The 26,089-nt window shown below is 38.9% G+C and overlaps 1 protein-coding gene across 11 annotated transcripts in view; it reads left to right on the top strand.

Annotated features, from left to right (window-relative positions):
* hmg20a (high mobility group 20A) overlaps positions 1–24,104 on the top strand; it is a 56,373-nt gene extending 32,269 nt beyond the window's left edge. For 5 of the 11 annotated variants that reach the window (XM_048617187.1, XM_048617185.1, XM_048617184.1 and 2 more), the window contains 9 exons: positions 515–610; positions 3,159–3,306; positions 5,933–6,148; positions 10,467–10,599; positions 11,020–11,057; positions 15,425–15,497; positions 16,335–16,550; positions 18,679–18,811; positions 21,338–24,104. In XM_048617187.1, the coding sequence (XP_048473144.1) occupies positions 516–610; positions 3,159–3,306; positions 5,933–6,148; positions 10,467–10,599; positions 11,020–11,057; positions 15,425–15,497; positions 16,335–16,550; positions 18,679–18,811; positions 21,338–21,341 (1,056 nt within the window). In that variant the 5' untranslated portion in view covers position 515 and the 3' untranslated portion in view covers positions 21,342–24,104. Of the gene's footprint in view, positions 1–514; positions 611–3,158; positions 3,307–4,192; positions 4,227–5,932; positions 6,149–10,466; positions 10,600–11,019; positions 11,058–15,424; positions 15,498–16,334; positions 16,551–18,678; positions 18,816–21,337 lie in introns of those variants that run through there. The other 6 variants (XM_048617190.1, XM_020534061.2, XM_048617189.1 and 3 more) reach the window with 6 other exon arrangements.
* The last annotated feature ends 1,985 nt before the right edge of the window (positions 24,105–26,089 follow it).

Genomic DNA, 26,089 nt, shown 5'->3' with positions numbered 1-26,089 from the left:
CAAAATAAATAAAGAATGAATAAACAGCAGATGAAAGATACATTGAGGCCCACCATTTATAAACTGTATTTGCCATTTGTAATTCCACAGAATACTCATTTCTGCTATACTTGATATATTTTTATATATTGCAAATACTTGACCTGTCAAAACATTTGATCCAGGGTAGCTAGTTCATATTTCACAGGTGTTTTGGTCAGATGATATTGCAACAGTTGCAGCATTTTATGCATACAGGAATCTGTCTTTTGATTTTTAACACAATATTCCTGACAAATGAGCACAGTTGTGATGACAGAAATGCTGAAACATAGATTAAAACCTTTCATCGATTCTAGAGGCAATTACCCTATAATGACAAACAAATTCCAAACAAACATTTTGGCATTTGAAACAATATTAAATGCAAATAAGATAATGTTGAAAGAACGAATAAAACAATACTCAAAAAAAAAAAGTTGAACCTATGCAGTTGAGAATGGGAATTTACTAAAATGTAATATTTTCTTCTTAGAATGATGGATGAACTCATGGCGAACACAGCATTACCACCCATTTTTGCTGATGATGATGTGTCAAAAGAGAGTGCAGATCTGACAGTTGATGCAGGGTATGTTAAACTGCAGTCTTACCAAAGGCACTGAACTTTTGTACTGTATTTAATTAATTTATTCATGAGAGGATACCAGAAGCTGGAAGCTAACTGGGTAAGCAGAGCCTTTTTTTTATTTGTTCTCCTGTACATGGTGACTGTTTCTCCAATATACTTTAATGGACAACAAAACAGAGTTAGCATTCCAAGTCCGATCACTCTTTGTCAGAACAAGGGTCAAAAGGTTAAATTTCGTTTTCTCTCTACGGATACTGCCAGACCTGCTGTGTTTGTCTAGCAGTCTGTTTTTGTTCTAGATTTCCAGAGTCTGCAGTTCTTTGTGTTTATTATACTTTAGTGGATGTTGGCAAACCCCAGTAATCTGCCCATGTTCTCTGTGAACACATACAGCATATGCATTGGGAGGCAGGTGAACTGTGGAAGTCCTCAAAATTTAGCCCCACGTCTGAGTTAGCTGTTGGCTGCAACAGATCAGCATTCCTGAGATATGGAGATGAAAGGATCGCCTCCATGACCAAAGAATTGTGTTGACTAAGGCTAAGATTGGGTTCAGCTGAGTTGCTCCCCCACAGTCTTTGGAAGGTCACTAACATGCTTACCAAGCAATAACAGTTAATTGGGTGATGTAATCAATTAAACTACCTCAGTCATAAGTTGAAAACTATTTAGAAAGGTAAGGAAGAAAATTAACAGCACTTTATTATATGAGGAAGGGAGTCGGGGACAGAGGGAAAGAATTGTGTCACCAAATAGGGTTGTACAGAAAACTTACTTCCGCTCCAACACATACACACCATGTTTTACATATTCGCTCTCCTGCCCGCTTCCTTTAAGCCCTGACTTCTACCAGGTATCATCTTACAGGCACTAGTCAGCCTCATTCTCACTCAAATGATCGTTTGTTTTGCGTTGGCCTTGACAGACAGCATTACTGGACCATTCAAAAATGGGAGCATCATGAAAGATACCTGCTGTCCTTGTTCAACATGTCCACAGCAGCTAGCATTCAGAGCAGATAAGAGAACAGAAGCTAGGGATTTAAACGAAACTTCCATATCCCTGGAGTGTGCATTGTATTGTTGATACTGTTATGTAACTGGGCAGTAATTGCTGTACAAGCTGCTGACTTGGAAGGTTGCCAAATGTTCTCACTTTTTGCATTCATCCATTTCTACTAAAGTGTTCTTGTTCAATGACATTTTCCATATGTTGATATTTCTGCCATACTCTTTTTACTTTATATTTATGATTGTAACAATTTTGTTAAGCAATTTTTCTTGATCAGTAAACATGTTGTAGAGACCTTACCTTCTGATTAACTCAATCTAGATCAAAAGCTCTTGTTTTTTTGAAGCCCATTGAGAACAGCAATGTTTACGTGCACAAATCAGAATTTGAAGGCATCTGTGTTCATAATCTGAATAGCCATATTGCAAGGGATGGATGTTATAGATGGGGATTCTTCACCTCATTTAACTTTAATTCCTACTTAAATATAGCACAACCAAATAAGAAATGTTGTTATTTGTGTGGAATTAGTACAGTCACTGGATTCAAGTGTATCAGTATGAATATGCTGTAGAAAGATTTGGAGTTAAATACATATTCTCTAATGTGTGACACAGTTCAAATTGCTCTTATCATCACAATTACCAATGACTGACCTGTAACTAATGATGCTTCATTTTTTTTGCTATAAAGTTAAAAATATTTTTTTCAAAATCGAATGAGCAAAATCTATTGTTGGCTTGCCAGTGCTCTCATTGTTTAAGTGGGCACAATATTCGAATACAAGTCACAGTGCTCTTAATGGGGAGAAAAATAATATATTAGGTAGACATTGGCAGTCATATTTTTCCGTCGAGATTGTTCTTAGTCTCTGAAACTGGTAATGGTTCTTGTTGATTGTCTGTAGCTCCGTGCTACCAAGGAAGTTGTCTGCCTGAAATGTGTCCCAGAAACCTATCAGTTTCTAGTTTGTGAAGAAGCAGTTGACTTACCAAAATTCTGATAAAGCACAACAAAGTCACACAGCCTGGATGTTTGCTGCAGGAAGACACAATGGTCAGTGACCTGCACAGGCCTCAATAAAAGTCAACGGTGTTGTCATTGGATGCCAGTGAAGGGTAACTCACTTTCTGAAATTTTCGGGGTTTTTTTTGTGTTTTTCTTTCCACTAAAGGGTACAGGTGGGTGCATGAATTGTTTGTGCTATATCGCTTTGAATTGTAAAAAGCACACCGGCAGTGCAATTACAGATGTTGTCTTTCTGTAGTTGTGGATTATGCTTGGAGAGAGCATTTGAGGTATGCCATGACATCATCCTGGTTATTGTAGTTGTCGACCTCTCACAGTAGTGCTAGTGGGAACATTTTGAAGTGGGAAACTAAGAATATTATATGAGAAGCACATAAACAGATGTGCAGGGATTTTTTTGCTGGAGCATATTTGTGTTAATATGTGAAACAGGCCTTGTAACATCAATGCACTATACTCTGAACTTCTTTGCAGAGCAAACTTTAAAGCCTTTTTCCTTTTTATACAGTTTTTCAGGCCCAGAAAGCTCATACAGTTCTGGTGTCTCGCAGTCTCTGAACAATCCAGAGTTTGTGGAGGATCTGTCCCAGGTGCAGTTACTGCAGAATGAGTCCCCTCAGGCAGCAGACAGCAATGAGCAAAGAAGTGAGGAGGAGGTGAGTTTCAAAGCCATCTGTGTTCATCCTTGGATTGCTAAAGAACACAGTAGAAGCATTGTTTCTTCAGGCACAAGCAGTACTTTTTTTATTCGTCTGAGGAGAAAATTCACATTTCTTTGGAAATTAATTTGATCAAATTCAAGCTGTCTTTTTTTTTCCACTTAAGAGAATTTAATTAAAAATTTCAAAAAAAAGTGGACATAATATGAAATGAAAGTAAAACTAATGTGGAAAATTAAGGAGAACCAGACATTTATCCAACAATAATAACTAGTTGCATCTTTAACCAAGAATCCACGTAGCTTCATGCGAGCGTTATTAAATAAGTATAACATAAAGCTACATAAGAAGATATTGGGTCAGCTGACCAAAGGCTTAGTCGAAGAGAGAGATTTTAGGTAGTGTCTCAAAGGAGCAAAGTGAGGTGGGGATGAAATTCCAGAGATTATGGCTCAGATCTATCTCTCTTGCTTTCCACCACCATTCCATATTACCTAGTAACAATGCCATTTTTTGTAAGTTCTCATGTTCATATTTACATTATGGCTACTACCTGTCCTTTTTTACCTAACCCAAGTTATCATCTGTCAATTATGATTTTGCGCCATCATATGAACATTAGTGACTGGTAGATTTTGGGTATGGGAACCACGCTATTTGTTTGTCTTCCTTTGGTTACCTGGGTACACTGTGGTTGAGGGGAGCATTATCATTCTAGCTGTATTCAGCTAATTCAACACTAGCTAGGAATCAAGTAAACCTCCACTGTTTCATGCACTTAAGTATCATGAAAGGTCATTCGACCTGAAATGTTAACTCTGTTTTTCTCCACAGATGTTGCCTGACTTGCTGAGTATTCTCAACATTTTTGTTTTTATTTCAGCAGCCTTCTGAACTACTTGGCTCACTACTTTAATGTGAGGAACTAGTTTCTCTCCTAGGAATTGCTACTGGCTGAAGCATGTGTAGAACTAACATGTCTATTACTCAAGTGAGTTATTTGGGAGCTGGATAATATAACGAGCTGGGACCTCTGTTGAAATCCAACTCAGTCTGGTGGAATTAAAGCTTCCATTTCCCAGCTGTGAGCGTTAGAGAGTTCTAATAATTCAAATGGCAATGGCAATAATTCAAATAGTTTTCTAACATTTTCTTTTGTCAGAGAGGCCAAAGATGGTTTGATAGAAAAACACGTCACACTAACCCAATGAGATTGGCGCTGAGGTACATCTGCAATTCACTGTACATTAGGTGACCTATGAGTGTTCAATGCTTATACTTTGTGCCTGAAATGGGTATTGTTCTCTTCCCCAGTACTGATGTCCTTGATGTTGACAATCTCAAAATTTGTACCAAGAGTCACATTGATTCATTGTATGTTCAATTCAGCAAGAAAGAGCAAAGGTGAACATTTCAAATACAGGTATTGTACACTGTAAGCCTTTTGTTGTTCAGTACAGTGCACACCTTTGTGTTTGAAATCACATCGGTGACCTCATGGTTTTCACCCTTGTTATCTTTCTTTTATGTCTCAAGCCAAGATAATGTATTTTCTGCCTACCAACATTATTATGTGTAATATGATAGCCACCTCTGTGGTCAGAGTGAGATTGAGAAAATTTCAAAAACCATTTCTGAGACAGGTGCAAACATGAATCAATCACAACTTGGACTTTCCACAGGAAGTGAACCTCGTCCCTGTGGGGAGTAAACTGTAAATGTCTGTGGAACTAATTATACTTTGGTCACAGGTTGAGGTTTAAATATCAAAGCTATAAATATTTTTGGAATGCACCCACTGTCTAGCAAGATATTGAATATTGCAAAAAAAAATCCAATCTTTAATGACAGTGCTTTCAAATGTACCAGCTACATTCTGATGCTTTGTCCAATTATTATTCTCCTTATGCTAGTATAAACGATATGCAACTGAACGGTGGTGATGCCACAGCTAAGCTGAATACTGTCCTCCATTAATGTTCTCAGAATAGTTAATCAATAGCAATTAAGAATGGGAACTCTGGTTCTCTTGCATTCCTTCCTTCTGAGATTGCTGTGTTTCCTGTAGAAACTAGACTGAGGTCAGTTAACTCAGCACAGACTGGGAATTGAATTTGACATTCTCTGTATTCTATGACTTGCTACTAGACCAGGCGGTGTCTTTAGCAGAAGACTGTATCTATTGAAATGTTTCATCTGCTGTATAGTTTGCTCATAAAGTGAGATGAGCAATAAAGCTTTGTGAATGCAAACATTGAAAATGTTCATTCATAATAAAACATGTAATAAATAATTGACTCATAGCATGCCAGGTTGGTTTGGTTCTTTGCAGCTTCCATAATCTTTCTGTGGTCACAGATTTATGTGAAATAAGTTAAACTGCTGGTTTGAATGGAATAGCAAACTGGGTAAGTGAATGAAAAAATAGAGTTCTAGCTGGTGTAGAGTAAGTCTTATCCAAGGCACATATGGATTGGTTTGTTTTTTGACGGGTGAGAGTGTTGAGCTACATCTTGCAATGTGCCGTACAGTGTTTAGAGTTTTCATTGCCATGGAAGACGTCTTCTGTCGACATTCTTCAATCTCTTTGACATGGTAAACAGGCTTTCTTTGTACTGTTAAGCAGAAAACTGCCAAGAAAGGGGGCTGGCCTAAAGGAAGAAAAAGGAAAAAAGCAACCAAGGACAGCAATGCACCAAAAGCTCCACTGACTGGATATGTGAGATTCCTAAATGAACGTCGGGAGCAGCTTCGAGCACAACGGCCAGATGTTCCATTTTCTGAAATCACCAGAATGTTAGGAAATGAGTGGAGCAAACTGCCCGCAGATGATAAACAGGTACTGAGAGGCTGGACACTAGACAAAAAAAAACCCAAAGAATTGTGGATGTTGGAAGTCAGAAACAAAAACAGACATTGTTGGAAAAACTTAGCATGTCTGGCAGCATCTGTGGAGAGAGAACAGAGTTAACATTTCAGGTCCAGTGACCCAGTGAAGACAAATTTCCGAGTTACTGAAGTTGTGAAGAGGGGTCACTGAACCTGAAACATTAACTCTACTTTCTCTCCACAGATGCAGCCAGACATGTTGAGATTTTCCAGCAATTTCTGTTTCTGTTACTGAGAGGTTGGATTGAATAACAGTTATAATTAATTTTGGATGGCATTTAAACTCCCAGATTTGCAGATTTCCCTTTAATATGAGTGTAATCTTGTATAATTTCTTTGTAGTAGCAGAGGTTTAATTGACATGATCCACAGCTCTTGCATGAATTTGTTAAATGTATTCAAGAATTTTTTTTTTAATCAATATGTAAATATTCTACTGGAGAAGGAGCAAACTTGACCTTCTCTTGGGAAATAAGGCAGAGGAAGTGACTAAAGCGTTAGCAGGGGAACACTTTGGGACTATTAGTTTTAAAATAGTTATGGAAAAGGATAAGCCTTCCATAAAAGTTAAAGTTCTTCATTGGAATAAGACAAATTTTAATGGTACGAGACGAGAACTTTCAGAAGTTGATTGGTGTAGACTGTTCGCAGGTAAAGGGAGCACTGACAAGTGAGAGGCTTTCAAAACTGTGACAACGAGAGTTCAGAGGTATTATGTTCCTGTTAGAGTGAAAGGTAAGGCTGATAGGCGTAAGAACAATGGATGAATAAAGATATTGAGGTTCTAATCAAGAAAAAAAAAATCATAGATATAGACAACTGGGATCAAATGAATCTCTTGAAGAATCTAAACAGTGTAGGGGCATTCTTAAGAGGGAAATCCGGAAGGCAAAGAACAGATATGAGATAGCCTTAGCAGATAAGGTTAAAGATAATCCACAGAGATTCTACAAGTACATTTAGGAGTAACAGAGCAACTAGAGAGCAAGTAGGGCCCCTTTTAGATCAACGAGGTGTCTTTGTGTTGAACCTCCAGCTATGGGAGAGATATTAAATGAATATTTTGCATCAGTTTTTACTATGGAGAACAAAACGGAGGCTAGAGAACTCAGGGAAATAAATATTGATGTTTTGAAAATAGTTCATATTTCAGAAGAAGTAGTGCTGGAGCTCTTAGAAAACTTAAAGGTAGATAAATCTCCTGATCGAGTGTATCCCAGGACATTGTCGGAAATTATGGAGGAAATTGCAGGGCCCCTAGCAGAAATATTTGTGTTATCTATAAGTACGAGTGAGGTGCCGGAGGACTGGAGGGTGGCTAATATTGTGCCTTTATTTAAGAATGGCTGTAAGGAGAAGCCTGGAAACTGTAGATCTGTGACTCTGACATCGGTGGTATGTAAGTTGTGGAGGTGATTCTGAAAGATAGGATTTACATGTATTTGGAGAGGCAAGGCATGTTTAGGGATAGTCAGCATGGTTTTGTGTGAGGAAAATTGTGTCTCACAAACTTGATTTGAGTTTTTTAAGGAAGTAACCAAAAAGATTAATGAAGGCATAGCGCTAGATGTTTATTTGGACTTTGGTAAAGCCTTTGATAAGGTTTCGCATGGTAGTCTAATTAGTAAAGTTATATGACAAGCGATTCAGGATGAGCTTGCCAATTGGATACAAAATTGGCTTTATGGTAGGAGACAAGGCTGATGGTGGAGGGTTGTTTTTTGGATTGGAAGCCTGTGGCAGCGGTGTTCCACAGGGATGGTTTGAGGAGTGACAGATGGAGTTTAATTTTGATAAAGGCGAGATGTTACATTTTGGTAAAACAAACAAGGACAGGACTTCTACAAATAATGGAAAGACCCTGGGTAGTGCTGTAGAACAGAGAGACCTAAGGGTTCAGGTACGTAATTCTTTGAAGTTTGCATCACATGTAGACAGGGTGGCTTAGAAGACATTTAGCATGCTTGTCTTCATTGCTAAACCTTTGAGTATAGGAATTGGCACTACATGCCAACTGAGATTGTACAGGATGTTGGTAAGGCCTCTTCTGGAGTACTGTGTACAGTTCTGGTCGCTCAGTTATAGGAAGGATGTTATTAAACTGGAGAGGGTTCAGAAAAGATTTACTGTGATGTTGCTGGAGTGAAGGGTTTGAGTCATAAAAACAGGCTGGGACTTCTTTCACTAGATTGTAGAAGGTTGAGGGGTGACCTTATAGAGGTTTATAAAATCTTGATGGCCATAGATAAGGTGAATACCAAACGTCTCTTCCCTAAGGTGGGGGAGTTCAAGACTAGGAGGCATATTTTTAAGGTGAGAGGAGAACGATTTAAAAAAGGACATAAGGTGCAACTTTTTTACGCAGAGAGCTGTCAGTGTGTGGAATGAACTGCCAGAGGAAATGGTAGATGTAGGTACAGTTACAACGTTTAAAAGACATTGGGATAAGTACAAGAATGTGGAAGGTTTGGAGGGATGTGGGCCAAATGCAGGCAGGGAGACTTGGGTTTGGGGGGTAATGCCTGAAACGTTGACTGCTTCTTTCCTCCAGATGCTGCCTGGCCTGCTGCATTCTTCCAGCCTCCTGTTTGTCTACCTTGGATTCCAGCATTGGCAGTTTTTTTATCTCTAGCCGGGACTAGGTTCAGTTTGGGAACATGGTTGACATGGACTAGTTGGACCAAAGGGTCTGTTTCCATGCTGTATTACTGTATGAATCTGTGGGATAGGTGGTCTGAAGATGTCATCTGCTGCGAAACATGTGCTGTGCCCAGAGCCCAGGAAGTGGGGGTTGGTGCACATATAATCATTGGGGCCCAAGCACATTGACCATGTAGCAGCAGTGAAAACACATGGGTGCAGAGGGCATTTTTGCCCCCAAAATGCCCAGGAATATTAGGTTAAAAGGGTGCAGTAACTTAAACGGACAAAATCTCTGAAAAGCTGCTTCTCCAATCATAGGCTGGTTCTCTCCTGTGCTTCAGCCAGAGTTGATTGGTAGGGAGCCTAGCGGGGAAAGTGGTGGAACAACAGTGGCAGGAGTTTCTGGGGGTAATTCAGGAGACACAGGAAAAATTCATCCCAGGGAAGAAGAAATTTACTTAGGGGAGGACGAAGCAACCAGAACTGACAAGGGAAGACAGGGACAACATAAAAGCAAATGAAAAAGCAGACAATGTGGTGAAGATCAATGGGAGTCCTTTTAAAAACCAGCAGAGAACAACTAAAAAGCAGTAAGAGGTGAGAAGATGAAATATGAGGGTAAGTAATATACAAGAAAATTTAAAGTGTATTTTTTAGATCCATAAAACATAAGAGAGAGGCAAGAGTGGACATTGGACGTCTGGAAAATCAGATTGGAGAAGTAATAATGGGGAACAAAGAAATGGCAGAGGAACTGAATAGGTACTTTGCATCAGTCTTCACGGTGGAAGACTGTTCCCAATTCTAAAGAATGTGAAGGGAAGGCTTAAAGGTGACGGTGGGGAATAAGGGACCGGGAAACAGAAACACCATGCCAATGATTTATCTCCCTGGATCTGATATTCAAAATGTCTCTCGACTTGATTTCCCCAACATAGTGAATTATTATTGTTGTGAATCAGTCTAACGTTTATGCAGTTGAAGAGATCGGGTTGAGTTAACGTTTTCTCAAAACATACCTTTAATATGCCCTTGCCCATCCAGAACAAAAATTGAGGACCGTGAATAAAGAGCCGGAGGCTCACACTGGGGGACACCAGGAGGTTAGATAAATTAATTGATATGCTCCAGTTGAATGAGACCAAACTCCGGGTTTTGTAGTGCTTCTAAGCTGTGTGAATAAGTAGAAAGACAGGGGTTAGGCCGTCCTTTGTAGTGGTTGAAATTAAATGAAGATCTCCTTTTGGTAATTATTGATCTGTAGCGGGTCAAATGTTGCTACAAGGACACATTGTACCCCCAAGGTGGCCTGTCCACATACATTTAACAATAACGATGTTTATAGTAATGAAGTGATTGGGGAATTAATTTGGTTCATTATCATTCTTTGTTACAATCAAAATCCTGTAGAGTGAACCAGCTAGAGATTGTTACAATTGCAGTCTGTGCAGATATTCTTAATCACTAGGTGCCTGTGTGCATCCTGCAGTTGCTCTGTATAGTTGCTATCTGAGTGAATATTTGATCAGTTTGTGCTCTCTGTTTGGCACCAATCCTATAAATTCCAAGTGCATCCCATCCCTGTGACCCTTTGTGTTTCTAATCAGTCTTTTCTATCTATCCAGCATTATTTAGATGAAGCAGAGAGAGACAAAGAGCGTTACATGAAGGAGCTGGAGCAGTACCAACAGACTGAGGCTTATAAACGGTTCAGCCAGAAAGCAGATGACAAACGACACACAAAAGGACTTAGCCAAGGTAAAAGTAGGGAGGCTTGTTGTTCAATGGAATGTTGTCAGCAGTTTAATCACGGGTACAATTAGCTCCTGTAAAATGGAAATTCAGTTTTATTTCAACCTCTCTTTGTTGAATTTCCTTATGCCAGACCCCTCCGCATAGCAACCTGAAGGCATTTTTGCATGAAGCAAGAGAAAACAACTGTAGACACAAGTCTTCCTCAATTGGCTGCATTCCAAAATATAAAGATCAGGTTTGGAGATCCAACATCGTCTGTGTTCAGGAGAGAAGGCTAAAATTAACCAAAAAATATTGTATTCATGTTGTCTTCTGACTTAAACAAGAAACCAAACTGACATTAAAGTCAAGTATTATAAGTGGGTTGAGTCCTGTGAATGCTAACATACGTGGAATTTTTTTTATATCTTCCCTGTCCTTTAGATGAAGGATCCCGAACCAATAACTTTTCTGTTCCTGAGGTAGGATTGATAATTTATTATTTTTACATGTACAATGACAGAGAAATTATGAATATATTTATAAAAATACGTCTAGGAGATAGGATATGTCCTTAGTGAACTGAATAGAATCGTAGCATGATAACAGCACGGAGAGAGTCAGTTTGGTCTGTTATATCCGTGCCAGCTCTCTGCAAGAGTAATTTGTTGAGACCCACATTCTTGCCTTCTCCTTGTAGCCCTACAAATCTTTACTCTTCAAGTAATTATCCAATTCCGTTGAAGACCTCAAGTGAATGCCTCACTACACTCTCAGGCATTCATTTCCAGATCCTAACAGTTTGTTGCATAAAAAGTTGATCCCAATGCTGCAGATACATCTTTTGGTAAATCATTTTCAAATTGATGTCCTCTTGTTCTCAATCTTTATGCCAATGAAAATAATTTCTCCCTACCAACTCTGACCCTAATGATTTTGAACACCTCTATCAAATTTCTTCTTAGTCTCCTCTGCTGCTGAAGCACATCCATGTTTTTGTTATCTCCAAAATCGATGCTGCTGTGCTTTCCTGGGCTAGACCCACTTTCCACTCTCCACAGCCTTAAGCTCATCTGCATTACTGCATTACCATATTCTGACTTGCACAAAGTCCTGCTCTCTCATAAAAATTTTGCTTACTGACTAACATTGTTTAAGGGCCCACTGACATTTCAATCAAAAATTCTCATGTTTTTGCCGTCCCCGTTGTTTGTAATCTCTTCCAAAATTACAATTCTCCAAGAACTTTGCATTCTTCCAATTCCAGCTTCTTGCATCTGTCTCTTCCTGTACGTTAATTTAATGGTGCTCATTCACATTGGATTGTACTCTAGAAATTTCCACATGACTGGTGAGTATTTTAAAAAAAAATCCTTTCTAGTTCCCTGAGTCATGAACGGGTTATGATATGTTAACAGCACTATTCATTTAAGCATTTCCACACGTGAAGAATTGCTGGTGTGAAATAAATATTAGTTTCTGAAATCAGATGCAGTTACACTGCAATAATGCAAAGAAGAAAAAGGTATTCATTTGAATTGGCTCATGTGGTGTACTTGAAAACACACCTTGTCCCAAAAGCAAATGGGGACAGAGGAGGGATAGTGGTGTTATTATGGCTTCAGTTTTAATGTTGCCTTATTATTGTGGGAAAAAAAGAGAATTGTTAAAAGAAACTCTTCATGCTATATGTAGGTTGCAGAATCTGAGGGTATGGATTTGGAATTTTCTAGTAGAACACTCATAAACACATAGTGGTAACAACAGGCATACTGACTTAGATCATAGCTTCACAATGTGGGGATTGGAACCCCAGTGGGGTCATGAGCTGAAGTTTTGAGTTTGCAAGGCAGCAGTGGTCACCTTGGACATCCAACCGAGTTATAGCAAATGCGGCCCTGCTGGACATAGATTCCATCCACATTTCTACCCCCCCAAGCAGGTTTCTGCCTTGGACATACAGGTCTTCTCCTATCTTCACTCTCACGTTGCCCTCCTCCCCCTCTTCTCTCTCAGGCCTCACCGATATGGCATGACAAGCCTCCAAAAGGTCACAGAAACGTTTTGGAAGCACCGATGTACAATCCTTCCAAAAGCAGTTAGGTTTTAGTAAAGTATTACATTTCAGTTGCGTGCAGCAGAGGATGCTGCAGCTGTCTCAGCCATGATCCCAGCTGGTGGTTAAAGAACCACTGGGGAATGTAGGAGATTGAAATCGCATTGAGAAAAAAATAGGGAACTGTAGCCAAATTATAAAAGGGATTAAAAATGGACTTTGGAAGTTTGACAGGTAGTGACTTGTACAAATGACTTGTGAGAATAAAAATAGCTGACAAATTGATTCCATTGAATTTTCCTCAATTTAAAAGAAAATGTTTGTGCAGTGAATAAGAAGTAGGATCTGCTTTTCCTAAAATAATGTGCATAAGTTTTGAAAGAAGGCCCTATGGACTGAAAGGTTAGCTTTCACAAATTTGGAAATGACACTATTTCCACAGGAGGTTGTGCTATTTCCATCAAATAAGCAATAGGAATTACTTTTTGTTCATTATGATGACATCTTGAAATGATGTTCTGAACTGAATTTCATTGAATGTTGCTGTTTGCCAGAATTAATGCCGCAAAGGGAAACTGTATGATATTTGTCAGACAACAGAATGGAATGAAATGGATCCACTCATTTATCTCAAAGTTAGATCTGCAAGTTTTTGTTTCCCTGTAAGTTAGATCTGCAAGGTGTGTTTTCAACTAATCCACATGGGCCAATTCAAATGAATACTTTTTTCTTCTTTGCATTATTGCAGTGTAACTGCATCTGATTTAAGAAATTTGTACATGGCTAAGGATTGGTTTTATCAGTTAAGCATTAAGACAGTGTATCCTATGCAATTATGCATAGACCTAAACAGATTCACTGAAAAGTCATTTGTGTGGTATGATAGCTGATCATTGACCTTTTTTCTTCACTATATTACATAGTGCAAATATGATTTTCAGTGATGATACATATGTAGTTTTGACACCAGATTTAGTAATTACTATTTTGTCTCATAAAATTTAAGGACTCCTACACGGCTTCTGATAACCAACTTTGAAACTGGTTGAAATTTACTCAGGACTTGTGTGTCTGGTAGCTCCCTTGCATGCTCGGTATCTTTATATCCTCTGAGCAGTGAAGCCGTACAGTCAAGTGAAGCTTGTGCTTAGTTGCCTGCTGCTGCTGTAGCTGAGATCAGCTAAGAGACAACTAACTCAGGAATAAAAGTGTTTTTTAAATAGACAAGAATTACTTTTATGATCACTTTCAAATAGTTGCAGCTAGAAAGTGGATGTTCGCTAAGCTCCAACTCAGCTGAGCCTTTCATGATCAACCAGCCTACCCTCTGTAGCTAATTCATCAGACAGTACAAGTAGCACAGTTTCTTAAAGAAAGCAGAAAATTAACAAACAGTTAATGGGGTGAGGGTGAAAGGATTGTTCATATTTTAGTGGGGGCTTGTTCCCTCCAGTGATATACCTTTCCCCTCTCACTGCCTCCTTTAGAAGTCACTGTGCCTAATAACTTTGTCAGAAGAAGGAGGATATCTGTGAGATAGGAACGTGTTTGTAGTTGTTAGTCCATTGTATAAGCTTCTATTGGGCTGCACCCAGAAATAGTCTGTGCTGATTGTTTGTTTGCCGCCTCTCTATGTGACTTCTCTCCCTGACCACTTACATAGATCAAATACTCTCCATATGAATCATCAGTCCATGCCATCCTAGCTGAGGCAGCATTTGGGAATATGAACATGTGTTATAAAGTCATAGAGTCATACACTGTGGAAACAGGCCCCTTGTCCCAACTCATTCATGCCGAACAGGTTTCCCAAACTGAACTAGTCCCATTTGCCTGCATTTAGCCCATATCCCTCTAAACCTTTCCTATCTATGTACCTGTCCATATATCTTTTAAATGGCGTACTTGTACCCACCTCTACCACATCCTCGTTCCATATACACGTACCATATTAAAGCAATGTGACTGAATTGTGGCACCAAAGCCTTGGGAGTAGATTAACTAATGCAGCCTTTCATCCAGATTGATATTTAAATGTAAAAGTTTGTTAACGGAACTTGCTGTCTGGCCATTCTGTCAACTATCATTTTTGCTCTCTAACTGAATTACTGGAGGCAGAGTACAATAGAAAAATTACTTTGAGAGTGGAAGAGAATGCTTTAAAACCCACCAGAGTTCCTTTCTTCAGATGAGTCTGTATGATCCTTATCTTAGTCTGTAAATAGATTTTTGATTTATCTCCATTGTAAAACGGTGTGTTAATGGTCTTCAGGTTTTATAAACAGCCTGGTAATACAAAGTAAAATGTACCTTCATTGCAAGATGCAGTGAAAGAAAAGCAACCCCTGAAGGACAGCAGGGGTAAATATAGGGCTCATTGAAGATCTAATATAATTAATGCCACAGTGTTGCTGACTTGTGGGAGGGTGGCAAATTGGATGTCAAGGATTTCCTGAGCAGTATGCAACACACTCTTGCATACTTCCTGGAAGCCTGTTACTGAAAAACATGAACAGACTGTGGGAATAGACCGCCAGTCAGGCCTCCTATACCAGGACCAGTGGTGAGGGGAAGAGAAAGTAATTTGTATCAGAAAATGTGGCAAACCTCTTTACAAAAGTAATCTGGGATTTGTTCTCATGTATTTTCTGGAAAGCTGTTTAATTTGGTTTCTGTCAATGATGATATTGAATTGTTGGTAATGTGCAAAAGTGACAGTAGATTTTTCTGCGTGTGGAGAAAATGGATGATGATTCCTCTTTTGTTTTGATGATGATTTTGTTTTTACAAAAGCAGACTGAGCTGAAGGATCGATCTGTGTTGGATATTCCTATTTTCTCTGAGGAATTTTTAGACCACAGCAAAGGTAGGAAGTGCCAATGTAAATATTATAGTGCAAAGCATTTAATTGTGGGGAAAATAACATTTGAAGCTTTTCATAGAAATAAATCAAAGCTAAAATGTTGAATCTGCTCATTTAGCACTATTTATCTATATGAGGGAGCAAGTAGTTGTAATCACATTTACCTTACTTGTTACAGCATTCTTTCAGTTCCTTCCTATGCATCAACCTATCCAGTCTAACCTTATGGTTGATAGAGTCTGCTTCAACAATTAACCTAGAAAGTGAATTACACAGTCTCACAACTCTTTCTGTGCAAATGTTCCTCTGCTGTCGATTTAAAACAACTCATATTTAACCTTCCAAGTATTCCCTCTTTCTTGATACCTCGGCTGCAATTTTCATCGATCTACATTGTCTCATCTTACATAATTTTAAACAATTCCATTATATTAATGAGAAAAGATCAGATTTTTCAAGTTTCTCTTTACTTGCGTATTCCCTCTTTCTAGACAACATCTGAGATCATCTTAATTATACCCTCTTGAAAGTCTCAATGTCCTTCTCAATATTGCACACAGTACTCTAACTGAGGTGTTAAGATTTTATTTAGGCTTATCGTTATGTCGTGGCTTTTATATTCTATGCTTCTTGAATTAAATCATAGAACAAAATTAGCACTTTTGTTCTGTGCACCTGTATCTCTAAATCCCTCTATTCTTCCACATCACAAAGCCTATTAAATTCAATTGTAATTGCAATTATTTACTTTAATGCAGAGGAGGTCTACACGTTTTCCTTAGCTTCTTTCTTGTGTATTCTGCTTTGAACCCCAAATGTAAAATTTTGATTTTTTTCCAGCTCGAGAAAGGGAGCTCCGGCAGCTGCGAAAGTCCAATATAGAGTATGAAGAAAGAAATGCAGCCTTACAGAAGCATGTGGAAAGCATGAAAACAGCGGTCGAGAAGCTAGAGATTGATGTGATGCAAGAAAGAAACAGGAACGTTGTCCTTCAGCAGCACTTGGATACTCTTCGGCATGCACTGACATCAAGTTTTGCCACTGTACCATTGCCAGGTGCTTCAATCTTTGTACATTTAGAACATTACACTTTCAAAGTTGAAAGGTGAAAAAATTTCCAAGTCAAAAGTAGGAAAGAAATGTAACAAGCTACCTTCATGCCTCTTTAATGTTCCAGTTGCTATTGAGCAGTGTCATGATGACAGAGAAAAAGTGAGCAAGCTGGACCAATGCGCAATTTATATGTTCTGTGGAAAGAGCATAGTCCATTTATGTGGGTTCTCCATACTAACCTAATTGGTAGTTCAACCCCACTAGTTTACTGAGAATGTGCACTTCTGGAGAATTAACTTAATGCCACAGTACTATGTCTCATTGAAGACAATTAAAATTTTGGCAAAGTGAGGAATCTGATCTCATGATTTAATTGTGTTACAGTACTGAATCAAAAAGACCAGCAAGTCTGCAAGGTCTGTCTCTCTGAAGCTAAGACACTAACTTTGGTACTATTGTTGGTCTTTATGATCCTGTGGAAGTGAGGGACAAGAAAATCAGGCAGGTTGTTGCTCCAGATTAATAACCAAATATTCCTGCTTCAAATTGTTATGGATATATGGCTCGAGTGAAGGCAAAAACAGGCACATTTGTCTGGGGTTTTGCATTTAGAATAGTTACCCTGGCACAATATCAGAATATTGCCACTGACCATGGAAGCAACACAATTGGAGTAAATACCTTCAGAGTAAGAAAGAGAAAACGGGAAACACAAAATATGGTGCTTGTTAACAAAACGTACCTTAGGATATTGTTTATTGTCATACCGTAATCTTCTTTTCATAAATTAGAAATATCCATTGAAACAATACTATAAGATTCCAAGGCAGCTTTACTAGAATTACACTGAAACCAAGACCTGGTTTTAGTTCAAGGATTCTTTACACTTTGAAAGTCGCAAGAGTAATTCAACTTCAGCGTTGCTCTGGGAATGGGATGTTCTCTATCGAGTGTCTGTAAACATGCCAAAATTCCACAAGCTGATAACCTGATCTTATGGGAGTTTCATATTGAAAGTTTAAAATGAATATTGAGTATAATTACTGACAGTAGATTGCTGCCATATCAGACTAAATTTTGTTAACAAGGGGCAGCAGGTGTCTAACAAAGAATCTTGCTGCTGAGGACAATGTTCTAACAAATGGTGAAGAAGAATCAGTATATATATTTTGCTGTAGAGCACAAAGTGATGCACTAGGCTTTTGTCTGTTATTACTTAACAGCAGATACTTAATTTTGGCAAGACTAAGATAAGATAGTAGAAGGAACAGAATGGTGAGATACTTCATACCGTTTCCCTGTACCTTTCAGCCGCCAAATCGGGAACTATTTTCAAAAGAATTATAGAACTTAAAGGTTTTATATTTTGTTTCATATTTATGATTGATAAATGTAATTACAAATCTCTTTAGTTCAGTGTACTATCCTCCTCCTAAAACCATACCTTATAATGACTTAAAGGGATATTTTAATTTTCCAATTTTCTCCTGTCCTGAAGCCATGATTACAGTTAGTACCTCAAGTTCCAGAAGTGAAGCTTAAAGTGAATGGCGATATCTTCTTCGAATTGGTTATTCATGTGCAATGATTTTTCTGCCGGGAATAATGGATTCTAATCAGGCTGGTCAATACATTTTATTTGATTTTATTTGTTTACTAGTCCAACAGTTCTCTCCCATAACTCTGGTTGTTCCCCCATTATACGTATTTTTAAGCAAACCATTCAGACATATTATGACATACCTCCTAGCAAATTAAACTTCAACCCGAGACCTTCTGGCCCAGGGATAGAAACATTACTGCAAAATCCCCTTGGTTCCTCCTTTATATATAAATTAATCAATCAGCAACCATCACATTTTTCCTTTCTAATCTTAATTACTTGTTATATTAATATCAATCAGCAGGGAACAGGATGTTGAGTGGTTTGACTTGATCTGCATGGTTATATATTCTACGTCAAAGCTCACCTAAAAAGAAGGACCATCTGGGGGAGATACCATAGGGTATTCCAGAGGGATGTGATGCTTTCAGGGGAATGAATGCAGACATAAGTGACAAAAGAATGACACTAGCCTGTTTCTGATACTATTGTTATCCAATAATTGGAAGTTTTCTTATTTTTTTGCAGGCTCTGGGGAGACACCCACCCTGGAAACCATTGATTCCTACATGAGGAAATTACACAGTATTATTCTATCCAACCCTCAAAATAATGAGAATCTCATTGCCACAGTGCGTGACTTAGTAAGCCGACTTGACAGGTGAGGAAGCAGTATCCATTTTCAAAGACTACTCCGTGCTAACCCTTCGGCGTGCTGTGTGAGAGTATCAGTAGCCAGTGGGAAATCTCTATGTTTAATGATTAATTTGAACCTTATTTGGGCATTCAAAACTATCCATGTTTGCATTTACTGCTCTTCCAGTGATTATTGGCTGGACTCAGTGTAGTGCAATCAGAATTATGTTACAGATACAACATGGATTGGGCACAACCCAGTGGATCAGTGGTTAAAACGGCTGCCTCACAGCACCAGGGACTTGGGTTTGATTCCAGCCTTGGGTGACTGTCTGTGTAGAGTTTGCTGGGTACTCTGGTTTCCTCCTACAGTTCACTGATGTGCAAGTTAGCTGGATTGGCCATGCTAAATTGCCCCACAGTATCCAAGGACGTGCAGGCTAGGTGGGTCAGCCATGGTAAATGCGGGGTTACAGGGTGGGGTGTGGGCCTGGGTGGGATACTCTTTGAAGTGTCAGTGGAGACTTGATGGGCCAATTGGCCTCTTTCTGCACTGTGGGGAGTCTATGACTCTATCGATGCCACAAAAATATTGTCAGTACAACATGCATGATGGATTAATGGCAGAAAGCAAGGAAACCAAATGTAAAATGACTGGCAATCTCTGGCTTGTGCGATGTCATAATAGGTCAAAATCGAGAGACTGCCTCCCTGTAGCACTCTAGGTTTACCTACATCATGTTAACTGCAATGGTTCAAGAAGATGGGCCACCACCACAGTGTGGATCGCAATTACGGATAAGCAATAAATATCGGCCTAGCCAGAAACACCCCACATCCTATGAACGAATGAGAAGACAATAATTCTTTATAGAATTGAGAACAAAAGTGAACTTTAAAGTGGAGTTTTGCAGGATAATTTTGAAGCACAAGCCTAGCATGGCTGATGTCTGCTGATCCTTTTGTTAATGCATTTATTGAACCCATGAGAGTATATATAAATGATTTGGATGAAAATGTCTGATCTGATTAGCAAGTTTGCAGATGACATGAAAATTGGTGGAGTTGTGAATAGTGAGGAAGGATGTCAAAGGATGCAGCAGGATAGAGATCAGCTGGAAAGTCGGGCGGAGAAATGGCAGATGAGTTTAATATGGACATATGTGAAGTTATGCATTTTAGGAGGTCAAATGCAAGAGAAAAGTACACTGGACCCTTAGGAGCACTGATGTAGAGAGGAATGTTGGGCCCCAAGTCCATAGCTCCCTAAAAGTGGTGGAATAACTTCACAGAGGCCGGTATCCCATCTCCACTTGATCAGTTCCTTGACTTTAGAATTGCCTCATACAGAATCACGTACCAGAGTGTCAGTGTCTTTGACACTCCCCTCTTTTTATATGTCAGCCAGGACTCCCTGATTGGATCGGATTAACAGTTCCAATCAGGGAACTCATATTCTGAGGTCCAGCTGGCTGACGTTACACTTACTACAGTGGCAACACATGTGGATAAGGTGGTAAAGAAAGCAAACAGCATGCTTGCCTTCCTCAGTCAGAGCATTGAGTACAAAAGTTGACAAGTCATGTTGCAACTGTATAAGACTTTGGTCAGGCTACGTTTGAAGTACTGTGCTCAGTTCTAGTTGCCGAACTATAGGAAGGATTTGGAGGCTTGGACAGGGTGCCGAAGAAGTTCACCAAGATGTTGTTTGGATTGGAGTGCATGAGCTATAACGGGAGGTTGGACAAACTTGGATTATTTCGGAGTGTCGGAGGCTGAGGGTTGACCAAATAGAAGTATATATAATTATGAGAGGCATGAGTAGGGTGGATAGTCGGAGTCTCTTTCCTAGGGTGGAATGTCAAATACTAGGGGGCATAGGTTTGAGGCGATGAGAATGTTTAAAGGAGATGTGCAAGGAAAGTTTCTTAGACAGAGGGTGGTTGGTACCTGCAACATACTACAAGGATGGCAGTAGAAGCAGATATGATAGCAAAGTTTAAGAGACATTTAGGCAGAGAATAGAAGGATCTGGACTATGTGCAAGCAGATGAGATTAGTTTAGAATAGCATCATGGTCAGCACAGACACATTTGGCCAAAAGGCCTGTTCCTGTGCTGCACTGTTCTATGTTCGATGAGAACTTCAAAAATGCACAAAGTTTCTGGATGAGTTTTAAATGACTGACACCTATGGGATTTGACCCCTACAAGAAGTTGATTCCATCATGAGGTTGGTGGGTAGGGTGGTTGTAATAGAAATGGAGAAAATTGCTTGGTGGTAAGGAGAAGTCATTGCTAATGAACTCAAAGCACAGCAACATAGAATTGTTTTTGAATTTAACATCTGTTTGTTTTTAAGAATGTTGCAACATAGGGGCTGAAACCAGATGCGAAGGGGAAAAATGTTGGATGATTAGCCAGGAAAGCTTTGACATCAGTGTTCCAATTCTGAAGAGATGACAAAAGCTTTGTCAGTTTATAATTCTTTAATGGAACAGGATTTTTAAATTTAATTTTGTTTTACCCTTTCCTTTTACTGCCACATCCAGTTGAAATTATGATCGATTCTGAGGGCATCAGCATCTGTTTACACAGCTCGAGCAGTCGGAAATGGAAGATGCCACTTAGACTTGCAAAGGGAATGAAATGGCAGCTACTGTCTGAGGCCTTGGAGTTCAGCTTGCTCTGGAGAAGAACTGTTCCCAGCCACAGGTCTTCTTTCATTTCTAATGTGCTGAAAGTCTGCCAACCTATAGGGGATTGTTGTGTTGCCCCTTGTTCTCTGGAAGTTTGATCTCTTCTCATTCCATCAGTGAGTGACTAAATGGATGACTAAAGCCAAATGTTCCTATATCATTTGTGTGAAACCTCTTGTGGCATTGAAGGCTTTGGGTTCTTACTCATCAAATTCATCCATTGAATAGCTTTTTAAAAACTAAATAGATTCTTTGTTTTCCTTTTCTACCTTGAAAATGGCAACATGTCCTGCACATAGAAACAAGCTGCTAGATGAATCTGATTTTAATGATTTTGGTTGATGGTTTTCTGAAATCCTGAATGAGTTAACTAAACCATAACTGTTCTTGTAAAAAAAAAAGTCAAGAATTCCTGTGTTTGAATTGGCTAATGTAAAAGCAAGTTAGACAGAATAGGGAATTCCCACATTCAGTCCCTGGCCTGTGCTGGCTTCCTTGATCTCAACTAGTTAATGGTGCTGCAATTGGCCATAACCACTCTAAATGAAGTGGAGGTGGGGAAGGTTGTCCAGAATTACCATTCTCTATTGCTATCTAGTCATTTCTGCTTGAAAGTACATATTTGACAAAGGAAATAATCAGCTTTGACATGCCCCTCAATGAGAGAGGGACTGTACATGGTACATGGAAGTACACGGTTGGTGAAGACTGAATCTAACTCATCAGAATCTAACATGCAATAGTTTGCCAAAGCATACTGTATAAGCTGAAATATGAAAAATCAAAGCAAGAACCTGATAATAGAGTATCTGTGGTACCATACTTCAGCAGCGTCTTCAAATGAGGAGAGAAAACTGAAAACATCTTGCATTACTTGGCATCGGACTGGTAGAAATTACTTTGTATTGGTATCTAAATCAAGGATTCCAATTAAATGGCCCAGAGGACACATTCATTTTGTGGTGCTTTCGACACATTATTGTTGAGACTGGAACATAACCCCAGAGAATATATTCCTAGACTTGTCTGTTGTTTCATATGAGGCTTGTTTCTTTTTAATGTTTTCTTGGGAGGCGCGGGTGGGAGCTGTCATTTAGGAATTGAAGTCTATTGCATCTATTGAAATTGAGACTGATAGTCTAATCTGGGTTTGTTGAAGGGAAGGGTTTAAATAATTGCAGTGAGGCTGTTTGGGTTGTGCTCAAGAATTTGAATCAAAGCCAACAGAGGGTACTGTTTCCTTGGATGGATCCGGTTTACATAGCACCATTGAGTCGGATGGATTTCTCAGCTTGTGTCTATTCTCAGATTCTGCAGCCTGATCTAAGGTATGATCTAACCAGTGTATGTGACTGATTAACTGACTGCATAATAGAATGTCTTTGAATATTTAGGAGAATGCACCTCAGGCACAAGTTTTAACCTCAAAGAACAGAAGTCATCCTCATCCATGAACTGGGCAGAACATGTCATGTTCCTAAGTGCTTTCTATTGATCTCCTCCATTAGAAAAATACGCAATAATATCGGTCAAGTAGAATTGCACGTCTGTTATACAGCCCCCTCATTTTTACAACAAGGAGTGAAACATTGAAACAAGCTCAGTGCACTTGCATTGGTGTCCAGGTGGCCTCCAGAAACTGGCACTCTTGGCTGATTTTAAGATACTCCAATTGGTCATCAGGGAAAATTAGATTGGATTCTCATTTCCTCATCACTATCCAGCAACATGTACAAGAAGAATTTCTGCTAAATGAAGGTATCGTTGAACTTTGTCCCCTAGTTTAATAGTCCTCTGATGCTCATTATGTATACTTTCATATGAAGCACATATTTTTGATTGTCACCACTCCCTATTGAATTATATTCCTAGCATGAGTCATTGCTTAAGTAAATGAGAACAAAAACTCCTAGCATAAGATTTTCTATCAGCTTTACTGGTGCCTAAAATTCTGAAGTGTTCCCCATCTAATATTTCACCCTTGTTTAAACACAAACACGTGCCGAAACAAAACATAACGCTCCTCTTCTGAAATTCTGTCCTCCAATGCATATGTGTTTGAGAGTGCACTGGAGTACACCAAATGAGAAGAATAAGTTTGTCAACTCTCAGAATTTCTCCAAGAATTTCTGATCTTGCTTTGCAAATTGATCTATCTTTTCTTGTTTAGAGACTCTTTAATCTTCAGAATTCTGGAGTTTGTATTTTGTTTGAATATAGATGAAATCGTAACCTTAAAAAACATACAAACCTTTTAAGGGTCAAACCACAAAATTTCCATTTGTAGAAACACTGTGATCTCGTACTGTTTTGATAAACTGTCTCTTGAAGGTTATTAGGGAGCACAGCCTGATCTAAGCCACTGCCAGTAGACATGATAATGATAAAGAGAATAGTCCAGAATGTTCTGCAACTGTGCAGATGCTCTTTCAAACTGTTAACTGATTGAACAATTTATGCACAAAGAGTGCATTTTGAAGGAGTTACAGTGTAACTGCAGTTAAAAATGAAAACTATTGAATATTTATGAAAGTTAATCACTCTTATGTATGTGTTTTTAAAAACGTCCATGTCACTAAAGGACAAGGTATGGTCACAATAAATACTTTTTGATTTTGCTTTTAGGAGTCTGGATAATTTTAATAATTCTCCCACGAGAGAGAATTGATGATAGACATATCTGTCCTTATGCAAAGTAACCATTTGAGATCGTTTCAGGCCAAGTAGCTGAGAGGCTAGCCTACATTTTGTTCTTTTTTAAAGAAATTGCTGCTTGTTTCCATAGAAATTGTAAGTAATTTTAGGGTGAGTTTATCTCTGCTGGTAAGTACGTAGATCAGGAAAACCCCAGGTTTTGATTGGGTTCTGTTCAGTTTTACTTCTATGTATGTGGGCTATCAGAGAATCAAAGTTCCTTTGTTGATCACTTTGCAGTGATACCTACTGAAAAGCAGGTTTGTGCGGATAGAAGCAGCCTCAGTTATGACCAATAGTTAACAGTTCAATGATCTGTCAGAATTTGTTGACTATGCTAACACAGAAAGAATGGCAACTGTGCTCAGCACCAGACGAATCCATGAAACACACCACAGTGACAATTCCATCCCTTGCACAGTAAAGGGAAAGCCCAAGGAAAACTTCAAATCATGCTTTCCATTTCAACTATAGCAAGAATGTCATAAGAAATAGGAGCAGAATTACGCCATTTGACTCAGCTCTACCATTCAATACGATCGTGACTTTGTGCATTAATATTTTCGTCCCAACGGTCCCTAATTCTTGATTCCCTTGCCAATCACAAAAAACTGTCTATCTGGATTAAAACAGTAGAATTGAGCAAATAATATAACTGTAATTTTTTTTTATTCACTCAGGATTTACTTTCATAGGAGAAACACAGATAATTTCAACTGGCATTTTGTTTTTGTCACTCAGTTCTTAATGGTACTATCCTATTGATTGAGCCTCCCTTAACCTTTTGGATGCAGTTCTAATGATAAGGAAACTGGAAATATTCATGTGGAAACTGCCAGAAGACTCCATTTTTACCGCTGCCACATTGTTCTGTACAGAGCTTTACTGATGTATTTGAAATGCATTTTATACCTTCAGTGACTTCTCCCAGGCTACTAGAGCACCCAATGTCCAAAAGGAACAACAATTAGTTTACACAAGAGCAACATTCACAATGAGATCCAGGCATTTCTACAGTGTTAGTCACTCAGTCTAAATCAACAGCGTCCTGTGACTACCATGTGAAAGCAGCTCCAGTCTGGTTCACAGATCTCCCTTTCATTATAAATGGGGTCTAAGTATAAGTGGTTATTTTTAATGCTGGACTGAAACTATTATTTTTTTCTTTAGCCAGTTTTCTTTATCTGAGTTTATTCTGCATCTATTTTCTCTAGTCCACTGCTGTGCAATTGCATTGAGCAGCTACTGTGACGTGAAATAATTGCTACTGCTATTCTGCTGTAACTTTGGAGGCAGAATGATGATCTGAGTCCAATGCATAGAAGCCACTCCTTGGATTCTGCCTTGCCCACTTAACCAGTCTCACAGGTATTACAGTTCTTAACATTTGCCTTAAACCGCTTCACTTAATTTTCAAAGTTCTAAAATTAACAATTATACTAGTTTCTTCTTTCCATTGCTTTGATTTATTCTGTCTCCACTGTGTTTCCTTTATCCTTCTTAAATGCTGAATGCAGTGCTGTGCATTCTTATGTAGTTGAGTTAAAACTTCTCCAGCCAATGATTTGCTTTCTAGTCAATCACCTGCAGTTTTTAATTGGCACGTCTTTCTTTCTTAATATTGTATTTATTCAGCTGCTGCGTTATATCCCTGGCCAAACCCTACAGTGTCAGTCTGGGGCTCAGTAATACTGTTGCTTTGTCATATTGTAAGAGGAGGATGTTTCTCTTGTTTTTGTAAACTCTGGACATGATAATCTTCTAGCTACAGAAATTGCTGGAAAAGCTCAGCAGATCTGGCAGCATCTGTGGAGAGAAATCAGAGTTAACATTTCAGGTCGAGTGACCCTTCCATCAGCAGGTCCGAGGAAGGGTCACTCGACCTGAAATGTTAACTCTGATTTCTCTCCA

This window comes from Rhincodon typus, chromosome 36 (assembly GCF_021869965.1).
Source record: "Rhincodon typus isolate 14 chromosome 36, sRhiTyp1.1, whole genome shotgun sequence".
Lineage (NCBI taxonomy): Eukaryota > Metazoa > Chordata > Chondrichthyes > Orectolobiformes > Rhincodontidae > Rhincodon > Rhincodon typus.
The sequence above is the reverse complement of the archived record's forward strand: the minus strand, read 5'-3'. Positions and strand labels throughout refer to the sequence as shown.